The sequence below is a fragment of the Saccopteryx bilineata genome, chromosome 1 (genome assembly GCF_036850765.1).
Source record: "Saccopteryx bilineata isolate mSacBil1 chromosome 1, mSacBil1_pri_phased_curated, whole genome shotgun sequence".
In the NCBI taxonomy this organism is placed as follows: Eukaryota; Metazoa; Chordata; class Mammalia; order Chiroptera; family Emballonuridae; genus Saccopteryx; species Saccopteryx bilineata.
The window spans coordinates 394336830-394353127 of record NC_089490.1 but is presented as its reverse complement, the minus strand read 5'-3'; the positions used below and the strand labels follow the sequence as shown (position 1 = coordinate 394353127).

Below are 16298 nucleotides of genomic sequence, written 5' to 3'. Positions count from 1 at the left end.
TCCCTTGTTGGCCTAGTCTTCATTTTTTTTCTAAGGAAGATAAGTTGCAACCAACATAATTCCTATTAAAATGAGAACACCTTAGTCATCACTTTTTCTGGTGACCTATGCAGAGGCAATAGCTCCAAAGTATTGGCTAATGTATAGGAATGAAAGTGTGTGTGTGTGTGTGTGTATGTGTGTGTGTGTGTGTGTGTGTGTGTGTGAAAGAGAGAGAGAGAGAGGGAGAGAGACTAAATCCCACAACCTTTGTTTTGTCCTGTGAAAGTAAGTTAGAGGGAAGATCGAAGATATTCAACAATGTGAATGTACTTAATGCCACTAAACTATACTCTTGAGATAAAATTCAACATTTTAACTATTTTTATGTGTATTTTATTTTACCACAATAAAAAAAAAACATTCTCTCCCCCCCACACATACCCAATAGTACTCTGGTCATGCTAAAAGATATCACACATTAGCTATGAGCTCTAAATTCATCTTTTGGTGTCAAATATTTTCATATATCAAACAAGGATAGAATTTTCCTGCGGTTTTCGGGTGGTTTCCAGATTTGCCATTTAAATTTATTACACTCAATGTAAATACTTTGGTGAGATGGTCAAAATGTAAGAGGATACCAATTCACTGGCCCCAGGGGGGTCTTTTTAGGGGTCAATGTCTCAGTCTCACAAAATTATAAGCAAAGTACATTTAACTATTAGGCTGATAAGCTCTTCCTTTCATATGTCTGTATGACTTAGTATTAAAATGAAACATTGCTTTTCTTTTAATTATTTAGCCATTCACTCTCTTAACATGGAATTGAACCATGAAATGTATCAGAAAACGAAGTATTGAAGGAGAAAGCTTTGAAAGATTATATTGTGTTAGATTTCTCCACTTACTAAAGTGACTTTGTATATTTAATGATCTGCTTTGCAGTTCAATTACTGCAAAATAACCTAGTGACAGTAGATTGTATATGTCTTGATTCCAAAATGAATATTACATTTACAAAATACAAGAATATTTACTAAAATATTTTTGTAAATGCTGGTTTAGTGTTTGTTTGGACTTAGGCTGATGGTTGAGTCATAAAACCTCCAAAATAAATGTCCCTGCAGAAAGGTCTGATAAGTAAAGGTGAGGTGAAGGCATCCCACAAGGGCTCTGATCTACTGGACTCACCTAATGGCAGAGCACTCCAGAGGGACTGTATGGCCGTGGTGATGTCTATCCCTCGGGTTATAGTACAACTCGCTTCGGAAAATGAGAGTATGCTCGGAGACAACCTAGAGACAGCACAGAGTTTAAGTAGAAGGCATTTCTAATAACAGAGGAGCAGACATACATTTGAACAGGAAGTATAAATCACGTAAGCTCAAAGAAGTGGCTACTGTCACTTTTAGGGACCTACGGAGGTCTGACAACCTACTGGGACAGAAGAGGAGTGTTACCTGGAAGAGTGGCTTGAAAGTGCCTGGGGGAAAATAGGAATAGTACCTAGAGGCAACTTAAACTGCCACTAAGAGCCCCCTTTGTGATTTATCAATGAAAAGGTTTTCAACAGTTCTTTTGAGAAAGTTAATTTGGAGGTCAATCAATAGAGTGGTTCAAAGTAGAAGCTTTGGAGGATAACCATTCTGGTTTGGCATCTAAACTATTCCCTGCTGGCTGTGTATCCCTAGGCCAATTATTAAAGCATCTTCAAGAGCCCCAGATCCCTTGTTTCTAAAATAAAGATAAGACCTTATTCGCAGGTGACTGTTATAATTATTGGCCTGAAATGCTTTTGTAGTACGACTAGAAAGTGTTTAAATTGGAAACTTTATAAAATATAATATCCCAGGATAACAATACGGTTTCTGATTTGTGCCAGCAAAATTATTGACAGATGTTATTCCAGTGACAATCTACTCTCCACAGTGACACACGTCCTCATAGAACATGGGCAGATTCAAATGATCTAAGGTTGAATATGATACACCTACCCAGGACTGCAGACCTTCCATATGGAGAGTTTTCAATGAAATTTACAACTATCTGTTAAGCTGAAGTGAAATACAATAGTAGTCTCAATACAACTTAAAGTCCGCTCCCTAGCCAGTCTGTTCATCTGTGCTATAAGATCCTATGCACATAAATGGCCTAATATCCATTTCCTAATAACCGAAGAACTGTGCTGCTATCTATTTATAAATCACATAAGTAGGAGCAAAATTTGTTCTTTAAAAAAAGACAATTTTTCATTAAAAAAAAAATTTTAGCACCAGGCATAAAGGTTTGGAAAAGTATTTATAAGTTATTTTGATAAATAATCACGATTCTCACCTGTGTCCTGATACCACAATCATAAACAGGATATATAAAATCATATGCATATGTTTGTATCCGAGTCACAGGACAGCCTGATCCCAGGTGTAGTTCATCAGCGAACATATACTGATGGCTGCTATATGTTTGTGGGGTAACTTCAAGCATCATCCAGTCCATAGAACAACTGATTTTCACTGCAAGAAGAATCATATGACAAAATGTTAGATACGTATTTACCTTAAGGAAGAGTTCAAAGGATATTCAACTCTGACCTTTGCAATTAATAAAAAATAATCAATTATCAACCAATCAATACAAGATAAACATAGCTTATAGTATCCAGAGTTTTTATATTACCACTATTTTATAAAATACCTACATAATTATATCCCTAAATAACTAGATTTCAATTATTTCACAGGAAAGAAAATCAACACATAAAAATAAGAAAAGTCATGATCATATAGTCCCTGCCTCCTCTTAAATAAATTAGATTCTGCCTGACTGGTGGTGGTACAGTGGATAGAGCATCAACCTGGGACACTGAGATACCAGTTTGGAAACCCCAGATCACCAGCTTGAGCACAGGCTCTCCAGCTTGAGTGCAGGGTCACCTGCCTAAGCGTGGGATTGTAGACATGATCCCATAATTATAGGTTTAAGCCCAAAGGTTGCTGGCTTGAGCAAGGGGTGGACAGCACAGTTTGAGCCCCTCAGTCAAGGCACAAATGAGAAGAAATCAGTGAACAACTAAAGTGATGGAACTACGAGTTGATGTTTCTCATCTCTCTCCCTTCTTCTCTCCTCTCTCTCAGTCACAAGAAAGAAAGTAAGAAAGAAAGAAAGAAACAAACAAACAAACAGCCTTTGCCCTGGCCAGATAGCTCAGTTGGTTAGAGCATCATGCCGAAGCTGCCAGTTTGAACTTGGTCTGGGCACATACAGGAACAGATTGATGTTCCTGTCTCTGTCTCTGTCTCTCTCTCTTCATCCCTTCCTTTCCTACTAGAATAAATCAATAAAAATTTTTTAAAAAGAAATCAGATTCCACAGAGGGTGATAGTTTTGGGACTACACATAAGGGATAGTGTTGGAGAGAAGGATAAAGGGTGTATTAGTAGAAGCCGTATCTAGAGCAGCCAGGACCAGAAACAATGGTAGTCATTAGGGAAGATAGTTTGAAGAGAGGTGACAGCCAGGGGTGGTGAAAATTCAATGACATTTTTCAGGTAAAGCCCATCCTTCTCCTCTACATTGAAATCTTCAGAAAGTCAAAAGTAATCGCTCTTTCTCATGGATCAGTTTTTCTCTGGAAGCAGTGAACATGTGCTGGATTCTGACTGAGTGTGCCAGACAACCATGAACCAGAGTCTCTGATGGGGTGACCAGAGTTCCATTTCATAGTTCCTTCTGTGGGTGAGAAAAAAACAAAACAACTTTAGAATTTAAAGATGCATAATAGGTAGCAGAAGAGATAAAAGCAACTTTAAATTGGATGGCAGTACTTCCAAATTAGAGAAGAACGAAACATAGGAAAGGACAAAAAGAAACACAGTTGATGCAATTAGGAGGCAATAAAAGAAAAAGACAACACCAAACAAAAGGACAAAAAAAGCAATAAGAGGGCATGCAGCACATTATATTGCAGAATTATTTAAAAGAAGAAAAGAGCATGGAACAACCTAAAGGTCCCCCAAGAGAAAAGTGATGCGGAAATAGACATATTACAGAATACCGCACAGCTGTAATAATGAATAAACCAAAGCAAAAATTTCTTCATGGGATGGAAGTGAAAAGTTGACTTTGGCTGTAAAACATTATAATAATATTTTATTTATTTTGTAAAAGTAGATCAAAAGTAGATCCTGTGTATTCTCTACAGGAACTAAGTTGACAAGGACCTTTGACATGATTCGTCTTGCCACGCTAACTCCTGAAGGAGACAAATTATGGGTTTGTAAATCTTTTTTCTATTAAAAGCAAGTGGACGGATGGGCAATAGACATAGGAAAAGTTGCTCAATATCACTAATCACTAGAGAAATGCAAATCAAAACCACAATGAGATACCCCCTCACCCCTGGTCAGAATGGGTATCACCAATAAATCAACAAACGAAAAGTGCTGGCGAGCGTGTGGTGGAAAGGGAGCCCTCGTAAACTGTTGGTGGGAGTACAGATTGGTACTGCCACTATGGGCAACAGTATAGAGATGATATATTACCAGCGTTCACTTACACACTCAATGCACAGGATTACTAGTAAGTCAGATCACACAATAGAAATAGTTAGTGGTTCAGACCTTGACTAGGAGACTAGCAGTAATAGGGACTAGTAGGCATTGGAAAACATTCAGGATATCCTTAAACATTTTGGAGGAGCTGAACTTCCCAGAATTAAAAATATATATATTTATATGTTAATAAGCGAGAAACTTCGAACACCATTTGAGCCTGGAAGTTCATGGTCTTTACAATTAATCATCATGAAGAAAGCAGGAAAATGCAGGGAGATATTATTGGCACAGGAGGGGTGAGAGAGATTGGAGAAGGTAGGTGTTCTAGTTACATCAGTGATTTTAACCTCCAAATCACATCTCTCCAAGTGAGTGAAATATTATTCTAACATCACCTAGATAAAATTATAGAGATGATCCCTCCTAAAGGAAATAAAGGTTTCAACGGTTAAGATTAAAGATGGATGGATGGGCAATAGACATACAGGAAGGACAGGAGGGCACAGACACACAGGAAGTTCATGCTTCTGCCTTCACTACATTTTTTCATACTAATATTAGAGTCAAGTTTCCATTTGACGTTCTGAGGTTGTGTCTCAACTAGCTGAGAAATCATTTGAGAAAAAACCTAAGGACCACACTTTACTGGTAGAATACTGAGGAACACGAACTACTCACAGCTGCTGCGTACATTAACTGAAGCTGAATCTTCCTGGCATGCAAGCATCATGTCCCGTAGCCAGGCCTGAATGCCTCACTCCCTCCCAGATCGCCAGGTCTCTTCCCTGGCTCACAAGTCACTGCCCTTTCTCCACATGTGCTACTTAAAATTTTGGAAATGCCAATAATAATGAATTGCTACATGTGGGCTGTGCTATTCTTGGAGCCCAAAAGATTCATCTTGGGTACAATGGGAAGATCAGGAACTATGTGAAGTCCTTGCCCATAAAGGATTTAGAGAATAAATGGATAAAGAAGAAAGTCACAAAATGTGGTGCATACATACAATAAAATATTCCTCAGCCACAGAAAAGAATGAACTCTTATCATACATATGTATTACTTACATATAGGGACCTAGAGGGTATTATGCTAGGTGAGATAAGTCAGACAGAGTGACAGCATATGATTTCACTTATCTGTGAAATCTAAAAAAATGAAATACACGAACAAACAAAACAGAAACAAACTCATAGATACAGAGAAGACATTGGTGGTCCCCAGATAGGAGGATGGTTGGGGGATAAGAGAAGAAGGTGAAGGGATTAAGAATTAAAAATTGCTAGTGATAAATATAGTCACAGGGATGTAAAGTACAGCATAGGGTATATAGTCAATAGTATTAGAATAATTATGTATTTGTCAAATGGGTATAAGACTTACCGAGTCATCAGTTCAGAAGTTATACAAACATCTAATTATTATGTTATACACCTAAAACTAATATAATATTATGTCAATTGTAAATGAAAAATAATCTTTTTTGAAAAATAAATTTAAAAAAACCCATTGGTCCTATTCACAGGATCTTGTAGAGACCTGGCTTGCCTTAAGAACATGTAGAGGATCTTTTCTGTGTCACCCATGTACTGGGGCAATTGGAAAATGAGATGTAGCCTTGACCAAAAAAAAGAAGATATTCACATGTCGATTTCACACAAAAATAATCTACTGCAAATAAAAGGACATATACACATATAAGTAATTTTCTAACAACATAAAGAACATAAATTGTAATATGGAAATACTGTCTTAGAGTAGTTTGCATGTAGTCATCATGCCTTGAAGCCGGGAAGAAGGTAGAGAACAAAAAATAAAAAAAAGAAAGAAAAAGAAATGGAGAATATTCCAGTTAAAACAGAAAAGTATTGGGACCAACTGATGGATGGACCAGACATTGATTTAACTTTATCTTACTGGCTTTGCAGACCCACTGATGAATTTGACATGGGTGAAGACGAGGCAGTATTTTAAAAGAATGATAGAGCAGTATCTTCACCCAAGGAAATATGAAGAGTCTGGAAGCAGAAAAGTCACTCAAGATACAAACGACGTGAGCAATTGTATTGCATTTAGCTATGGGTTCAAACATGCAGATGATGCACAGAGCCAAGGTCTATTTCCGAGGACCGTCTGCAAATGAGGATCAAGGTAGAGAGAAGACCACAACAAAGAAAAAAGGAAAATCTCAGACATTTAGGCAAAAAGAGAAAATATGTCCTTAATGTATTGACTCAAGTCAGCTGGCCCAAAATATTTCCCTTCTAGCAAATGATGAGGTTAGATTTCACAAAGAGGAGAGCACCTACATGGAAAGCCGTCATTCTGGGGACCCCCTCCAAGGAAGCATCCTCTAAAACTGAGTGTTTACCATGTATGTTCTCGGCACGGGGCCACATCAACACCGCCAGGAGAACCAGGACCTCTAAAGCCATAGCGACTTTCCTCATGGCAGACCTTCAGCACGAGACTTCTCCGGAAATAGGAACCGGAGAAATAGGTAGGTTTAAGTGATTTCATATGGCTTCCCATGCTCAGCTGCCTTTGTTTTCTTACTTATTTGGATAATCCATCGGGTGCTCTCACTATAGCATCAACCATCAGGAGCTGAGACTCTCTGATTACCCAAATACCGAAGTTCAGAGAGATGGATCAGGCAAAAAGTGCTATTTGACATCTGTGTCTGCACGAGAGGCCGGGTTAAGTCAGCTGGGAGGCCGCGTGGCAGCCTGAACTTCCAGCAGATGCTCAATGTTAGGAAACTGTTCTCACCAGGTAATTTTCAGGTGTTATCTAATATGCTGAACAGCCTAACACATGCATCTTTGAAATCAAGAGACGATTATTATTTTTTTATTTATTTCTGTGAGTTTGGCTGGAAGAATCAGCAGCAGAGGCAATAAAATGACTTGGCCGCCAATTGAGGGTACTGAGATGGAAAATAAATGAGCAGTACGAAGCGTTTGGGTCCTGGATATAATCACTGAAGATACTGCTCGTATTGCAGAGAGAGAAGCGGGTGCAGACCAAAATGAGTCCCTTGCAGCCAACATCAAGGTGCCAGCAGGGCTCCGCTTTCCTTTTGACGACTCTAGGGGAGAATTCGTTTTCTTCTTGCCTCCTAAAAGCCACCTGCATTCCTTGGCTGTGGCCTCCTCCCTTATGGCCCTATCACTCCAATTTCTGCTTCTGTCATCACATCTGATCCTTCTCCCTTCCTCTTAACAATCCTCTCTTCCCCCTTTTTTATTACATTAGACCTGCCAAGATAATCCAAGGTAATTTTTCCATCTCAAGTTTTTATCTTAATCACATCTGTGAAGTCCCTTTTGTCATATAAGGTAACATAGTCACAGGTGCAGGGATTAGGATGTGGACATCTGTTCTTTGTTTGTTTGTTTTTCTCTACCACAGTTGCCCTTCCAACTCCAGCCACCTAGGACCTGATGTAGGTCCCATATGATAATGAAAAAGTTCATCTATCCTGGGGGACAGGCAGCCGGGTCACATAATAGAGCAGTTAAAACCCTATATGAGAAAAATATCAAACTCAAATGTGACGGTAGAGTAGGAAGCATACTATATTGGAAAATACGCACTCCAGATTTAAGTTTTGTTAGAGGGTTCCCACAGTTACGCACTCTGAGGATTATCAGGAGAAAGCCCTTAGCTTCCAGCTGTAACCAATTAAGATTATGTGCCTGGAGAATGACACCACAGCACTGCACTAGTTTTAGCAAAATCAAAGGTGCGATCACCATAGGTTCCTAAATTAAAACACTTTAAAGGTGTAAAAGGTGCACCAATACTGATATTAATCAACAGTAACTCCAAAATTAGTAGGAGCAAACTAAAGGTTCTTTCTCAAATTCATGAAGGAAATTATGAAAACAACTTACTTCTGAGGGTATTCTATGTGACTGGCACTATTCAGATGCTTTAAATATATTATCGTATTTCACCCTGACCATGTTCTCCTGAGAGAGGGATGTGAACAGATGGTTTAACTTAGGCACAGAAACCTCAAGTATCTCACTCAAGGTAATTCAGCACAAAGATGGCAGAGAAATTTCAACCTGTACACAGCCTGAGTGTGGAGGTGAAGTCATGAGAATCTAATCATTCTCTTTACTATTTTTTTCCAACTTTCAGTCACCATAGTCTGTATCAAGAAAGCCTACATCTTCTCAAGTCCTGAAGCCCAGAAATCTCCCCCATGTAAGCAACTAACCCTACTTTGCTAAAAGCAACTGAATTTATTATGTTTTGTGTTCTGGGATGAGCTTTGGCCCAAGTATGAGGAAAAGGATAATGACAAAGGAGAATCCATCAAAACTTAAGAGCCTTCTGACTTGTTCACAAAATAGGAAAATACTATTCTGGGATTCGTGTATTGGGTAGTCTTAAGGGAAGACCAAGATGGCATCTACATAGTGATATAGCCACAAATCTGATTGGAAACACGTAGAACAAGCTACCAGTTTACAACCAGAGTAAAGCCTATTTCAGAAAGCATAAAGGGAACTAGTGACACAACAATTATTTAAAAGCCATCATGCATTTTTTAAACTCACAACCACTCTTCTATATTCTCTTATTCATACCAGGTAATAGACCCAAAGCAGGCTAAGTCAAAAAAGAAAGGAGGAGGAAATAAAAAATAAGACTTAAGTCAAAGAAATAAGGAGGAGGACTTCTCAACACAGAAGTCGTTATCTTCTCTGGTGCAGGGTCAAAATCAAACTAAGGAAATGAAAATGCAGTAGTTAGCTTTGCCACATTTGGCCATCTGCGATGACTCATCACTTAGTGCAGCCCGAGCAGTCCCTTATTAGAACCTCCAGACACTATTTGTTCCCCCATCATTTTGTTACCCGAAATTGCAGGTTCTGATAAAATGTAAAGTGCAGGTAAATGATGTTCAAAGACCCAAGTCACCTATGGATCTATGGAGGCATATGCTATAACATTTTCCCCATCTTTGTGTGTGTGTGTGTGTGTGTATGACAGAGATAGAGAGAGGGACAGATAGGGGCAGACAGACAGGAAGGGAGAGAGATTAGAAGCATCAATTCTTTGTTGTGGCACCTTAGTTGTTCATTGATTGCTTTCTCATGTGTGCCTTGACGGGGGGGGGGGGGGTGGCTATAGCCGAGAGAGTGACCCCTTGCTCAAGCCAGCGACCTCAGGGTTTCAAACCTGGGTCCTCTGTGTCCCAGTCCAACGCTCTATCCACGGCACCACCACCTGCTCAGGCCCCCTTTTATTGTTTGTTTAGTTTTTTTAAAGATTCCAGACCTGCAGAAAAGTTGAAAACATAGTACACCCACAAGCCATTTATTAGACTGACTGACCTCTGAGGAAGACATGAAGAAATCACTTAAGAGAATGGGAATCTGTCGGGGTTGATTTTTTTGCAAAATATAGAGGCAGTCAAGGTTGGACCTCTTGGCCCTGTTAGCATCTCCTTTCCAGGTTAGTAAAAATTGGGCAAGTCCCACAGCTACTGCTTCAGCTTCTACTATCAACCAACCAAATTTTTTTGAAAACAAAAACATACCATAAACCTTAAACAAAGGGCTCTAGCTGTGGGTAATGAAGCACATCATCAGGTCAGAGTATAAAACTCCCTAAAAGGCATCCCTAACTCATCCCATATGGTACCAAAGATAGGCCTGTGAAGGACAGCTATTCAAGAACTCCAAAGGAACTAGAAAAGACAGTTCTATGAGCACTACATGCTTTGCTGGGTTCACTTTATATGACACTATGGTTTTCTATAGCCAAATAGTCAAGACTACATGCTTTGCTGGGTTCACTTTATACGACACTATGGTTTTCTATAGCCAAATAGTCAAGACTACATGCTTTGCTGGGTTCACTTTATACGACACTATGGTTTTCTATAGCCAAATAGTCAAGAAAGGGTCAGACTTCAGAGCTGGACATGTCGAAAGGCTTTGTCTCTCAGTTGTCTGAACTGGGTTTATTGAATACATCTGAGTGTGGCATTGAGCATAAACACACTCAGGTTTCCCAGATCCGCTCCAAGCCCTGTTGCCTGAGGAACTCCTACTTAGCCCAAGATCCGTCCTATGAAGGCTTTGTGGTGTTAGGAGGACTGCTGCTTCTCCTCGTTTCCTGGATGTGGACGTGTCCTGGGCCAAGGCCAGGTAGAAGGGTGGACCCTGGCTGATGGCGACTCATGGAGCTTCCGGTTGCGTGGACTTGATTGCCGATCCCATCCCTGGTGGCGATATTGGGAGCAGATAAAACTGGTCATCCAGGTCCCAACAGCCCTTGGACCTTAGGGGTGCACAGGAAATGCAATGTTGCTTGATGTTGCTCCCTTCAGGCCACCCCACCACATCACCTAGCAATACGTGTACTCAGAAATGTTAAAAGAAAACAAAACCCTGCAAGAACTCCTGTACCGGTTCAGAATCATCAGCAGTAGTCGATCCTCTCTGTGCTTTTTATATTCCCTCCCAATGACCAGTCCCTAAAATTCATCTGAATGCACACTGGAGAGTGTTGGATTCACAAATACAACCTGACCCCAAGGAAGACAGCGTCTATTCAAATGATACATTTTACTCTACTCACCTTATTTTTTTAGTACCTGCAATAATAAAATGTTAAGTTTTAGGAGGTCTTCTGCCCAAGGTGATGGGTTATTATGGACACCTGACAGGCTTCAGCTATAACACAAGGCAGGTGGTCTTCCCACAACTTCCTGTGCCCTGGATGGATGTTGTTGCACTGGGCTCTGGCCAGATGAAGGTTCCTCTGGCGTTCGGAGGGCTGCGCCTCCTTTTTTCTCTGATTTGGACTTGTTCTGGAGAACAACCAGGTATTTCCCGAGTACTAGGGGAGATGGTGGGCAGTTGGTGATCAGTAGTGAGGCTGCTTCTTTGACTTTCCGAACATTTCCGTCTGCTGCTGCATTGCTAATAACGAAGGTCTACACTAAATGACCGCTTTGGGTGGTTGGAGTTGGAATGCCTTGTTTCCCCCTATGGCTGGACCCCTGGTCACACACTATCCCTTTCCCCTTTGAGGATGGCTCATCCCGTAAGGAAAGTGGGGTTGGTGGATTAGATAAGAGTTTTCCATATATCTGAGATGGAAGGGTTATCTTAGCCTTGAAAAATAATGCTTGAGAGTAAACCTTAAAGCAGGGGTCCCCAAACTACGGCCCGCGGGCCACATGCGGCCCCCTGAGGCCATTTATCCGGCCCCCTGCTGTACTTCCGAAAGGGGCATCTCTTTCATTGGTGGTCAGTGAGAGGAGCACAGGATGTGGATGCTGTATGTGGAGTACTGTATGTGGTAGCACCACAAAGCGCAGCGTTGCTCACGTACAGCACTACTTCCAGTGACGCAAGACACACGCGTCACAGCTCCGGAAGTGCGTCATATCACTTGTTACGGCTAGCAGTGACAAATATGGAACAGGAAATTGACCATCTCATTAGCCAAAAGCAGGCCCATAGTTCCCACTGAAATACTGGTCAGTTTGTTGATTTAAATTTACTTGTTATTTTAAATATTGTATCAGTTCCCATTTTGTTTTTTTACTTTAAAATAAGATATGTGCAGTGTGCATAGGAATTTGTTCATAGTTTTTTTTATAAGTCCGGCCCTCCAACAGTCTGAGGGACAGTGAACTGGGCCCCTGTGTAAAAAGTTTGGGGACCCCTGCCTTAAAGAGAGAAACGTATTCACAATATATGTCTATGCATCAAAGCTTGACTCTAGGTTCTAAGATATTTCACAGGAACCTTTATTTTTTTTTTGGCTTCATAAAACCAGATGGCAAGTGAATGCAATTATTTGTAACAAAAATTCTGACAACGAGGCCAATAGAGTTATGTGCCAGTACATTTTTAAGATACGGAGTCTGATCCACCTCCAGAGTCTGTTATTTGAAATACATACTTAAGGATCTCTGGACATATATTCTTAGTGCTGTTTCTAGAGAAAAAGTGAATGAAAGCCCATAGCTGGAGAGACTAATTCAGAATTCTGACAAACTCAGGTTTCATACTGCTCAGTGGTCTTTGAAGACTTCTTGTATAGAGAAGGCCTGGGTACATACTAGGACATGTAGCCATCCAGGTCCCACTCCGTACCTAATGAATTGGATTTCTGAGAATTTGGCCAAATAATTTGCATTTTTTACAATTACTAAAAATGACTTCACAACAGAATTTGAGTAAAAATCCAGAGACTCATAAATTCTTGTTTCTAACCAAAACTGGGACTCAATGTGAAGCCACTTCATGTATACGCTCCTAGTGGACAAAATAAACTCTCAGAAGATTTGGCAAGATCCCTTCGATTATTCCCTACCACGCATGAGTTCATTTTAGTAACTGGTGTATGCCAAATTCTCTGGGATCTCATACTAATGCATTATCTCATTTGTACTCCTCTAACTACCTGTTCTGCATATTAACTTGGATGTCCAATATGTATCTTTAAATTACTAGGTCTAAAATAAAATGCATGCATTGAAAAAATAATCCCACACTTGCCTCTCTGCAGTTCTCAACAGCAGCCCCGTCTATTCTGGTTCCTTTGGAATGATCACCGTTCCTTCCTCAGCCTCACAGCCACACGCAGCCACAATGTTTCCAGAATTCCACTAACTCTTGCCACCTCTTCTACAACAACCCCAGTCCAAGCCTCCTGTAGCCAATCCTGATCTAATATATATCCCTGAAACTCATCTCCTCTATTCCACTCCCACTCTCTTCCTACGCACTAGAACAAGATTCTCAGATCATAAACCAGATGCTATTTACTCCACACCATATTTGCTGTGGTTCATTACACACTGATCACACTGACCACTTTCTGTTTTTGAAAGTCAACAACCAGACTCTGCACTCTTAATCCCATTGCCTAGAACAGTGGTAGTCAACCTGGTCTCTACTGCCCACTAGTGGGCATTTCAGCTTTCATGGTGGGTGGTAGCAGAGCAATCAAAGTATAAATAAAAAGATAGATTTAACCATAATAAGTTGTTTTATAAAGATTTATTCTACCAAACTTAGCAAAAATCCGACATAAAGTACTTGGCAAGTAATTATTATTATATGCTTTAACTTGCTGTAACTCTGCTTTATAAATTTTATAAAGTTACTTCCCTACTTTATAAATCACCATCAATGTGGAACCAGTGGGCGGTTAGAAAATTTTACTACTAACAGAGATACAAAAGTGGGTGGTAGATATAAAAAGGTTTTCTACCTCTGGCCTAGAATGACAAGTGACTTACTGCCCAAGATGCCCTCTTCAGCTCTGTATAAAGGAAGAATACCTGGTCTATCCACCATGCGTGAGCCAGAAATGAAGAATGGACAGGCCAATGGTTTTATGTTAAGTCAGTTTCATGATTATAGTACCAAGATTCTGCAGTGGTTGGAAATTGCCTGCAGCTAAGGGTGGCTTTAGGACTGTGAACAGTTTACCAGTAAAAGCTCATAAATCTCACCACAGGTTAACCTTCCAGTGCCACCATGCCTGCCCCTTTAAAAGACCCCATAATTCCTTCTCAGATTGTCCAATTTGTTCTCTGAATTACCAGCAGTTCCAAATTACTCTGGGGTTTAACTCCCACAACCTATATTTCACCACCCTATTTCTTGGCCTTTAGCAAACTTTAATGCTTTAATTAATAATATAGTTTTGTCTTTTGGTTTGGCAGGGTACAGTACCTCTTGAAGCCACCAAGTCTCTTCAATCTTCTATCAACAACCTCTAGGCTATTTCACCCTTGGACTTCATCACAAGTCCAAGTTTCCCTTCTCTTTTAGCTCTCCTGAAACATAGCCCCGTGGTCAGAGAGGGTCTGCATGCACTTTTTTCTTTACTAGCAATAGGCAGTTGTGTTTATGCATTCACTCAACAAAATATTTACTGAGCATTTATTGTGGGCTTGGTCTTGGCTCTAAGTAATGCAAAAATGAAAAGTAAACCAAATCTTTATTCTCATGGACCTTACATTCTCATACAAAGAGAACATTTTAGAGCCTATCAGGGGTTGGGAACCTATGGCTCGTGAGCCAGATGTGGCTCTTTTGATGGCTGCATCTGGCTTGCAGACAAATCTTTAATAAAAATAATAATAACATTAAAAATATAAAACATTCTCATGTATTACAATCCATTCATTTCCTACCACTCATGTTCATGGTTGCGGGTGGCTCAAGCCAATCACATCTGTCCTCCAGGACAACACCAAATTTTTATTGGATAATGCTTAACGTGCACGGGTTGTATGGCTCTCACGGAATTACATTTTAAAATATGTGGCGTTCATGGCTCTCTCAGCCGAAAAGGTTCTAGACCCCTACTATAATTGCTAGGTCACAGTTAGTGGTAGAAGAAGAAGAGGATTGTAAAAGCACACTGTGTTCACCTATGATCACTAGATTTCTATGCCAGCTTTGTTAGTTTTAGTTTGGTGGAGTCTCTGTATTGTTTCAGAAAATTCCAAGGTTAAAACATGATGCCAGGATTAGAACAAAGATTGTGTTTTCCAGGAATTGAAGCTGGGAATGAGGGTAGGCTGACTATTGCCCCTAATTACTATTACAAATGCCACCATGGAGATGTCTTTCACTTAGAACTGTAAAACAGGGCATCTAACATCTTGTTTAGGTTAATTTTCATTCAGGTATAGGGTCATCTGGATGTTTCCTAGAAGTGGGAGGGCATGTGAGTGTTTCAAGGGGAAAGATAAGACTATGAAGATCATCTTTAAAATCTGTTTTCCTACCAAAGCTACAAGGGAAGGGCAGGTACCTTTTATTGTTAACTGGCTGTGAGCTTCCCTAACTATACAAGGTACCACTGAATTATCTGAGACTTTTTCTTTTCTACTTCTCAACAGTGTACGTACGATGCAGCCCCTCTCTGTTCCTGGCCAGAGTCAAGCCGACTGCCCTTGGTAGTGATCTGCCTATGTTCCCTAATGAAGTGTTTCTCGGGGGTCAGTGTCCTGCAACCTCGGTGTATCAAGGATTTTATGAGTTTCGCTACCATCCCGCTGATTGTAACATTAAGATTCAGGTAATCACACACCTGCTTAATTAACTAAACCTTTGTCGAGACTTTCAGGCTGACAAACTGCGTGCCATGGTTTTGGTTTGGGGGTTTTGTGGTTGTTATTTTAGTTTCCTTTTATTTTTCTAGTCATAAGATAAACCACTTCTTGCCAAACGTCATCTCCAGACCATGGGCAGTGAAGGAAGGTAAGAATGCAGTTTCCACTTGCAGTCAGTTGTACCTCCCCCAGAGAATACAAAACTAAACAAGACATAGAACTTGTCTGAATTTTAGAGAAGAACAGGTGTTTTTTTTTGTTTTTGTTGTTTTGTTTTCTCTATATCAGGGGTCAGCAAATGACAGCCTGCAGGCCTAATCTGGCCCACCACCTGCTTTTATGTGACCCATGAGCTAAGAATAGATTTTGAAATGCTTAAATTATTTTTTAAAAATAGCAAAAGAAAAATAACATTGGGTGATAGGTAAAAAGTATAAAATTCAAATGTCAGCGTCCATAAATTCAGTTTGAGACACAAGCATGCCCATTTACTCATTCATTTATTTATTGTTCACAGCAATTTTCACACTGTAAAGGCAAAGTTGAGTAGCTGGACCAGAGGTCTCACAACCCACAATCCCAAAAGGATTTCTATCAGCCCCTTGCAGAAGTCCGTCCATCCCTGCTCCCTAGTAAAAAGTTAACAC

At 40.1% G+C, this 16298-nt stretch overlaps 1 protein-coding gene across 7 annotated transcripts in view; it reads right to left on the bottom strand.

The window, feature by feature from the left end:
• The window catches only part of LOC136318765 (oocyte-secreted protein 2-like), a 59221-nt gene that overhangs the window by 497 nt on the left and 42426 nt on the right, over positions 1-16298 (bottom strand). For all 7 annotated transcript variants that reach the window (XM_066251616.1, XM_066251617.1, XM_066251620.1 and 4 more), the window contains 2 exons: positions 2317-2495; positions 1174-1277 (listed from right to left, as the gene is read on the bottom strand). In XM_066251616.1, the coding sequence (XP_066107713.1) occupies positions 1174-1277; positions 2317-2478 (266 nt within the window). In that variant the 5' untranslated portion in view covers positions 2479-2495. The remainder of the gene's footprint in view (positions 1-1173; positions 1278-2316; positions 2496-16298) is intronic.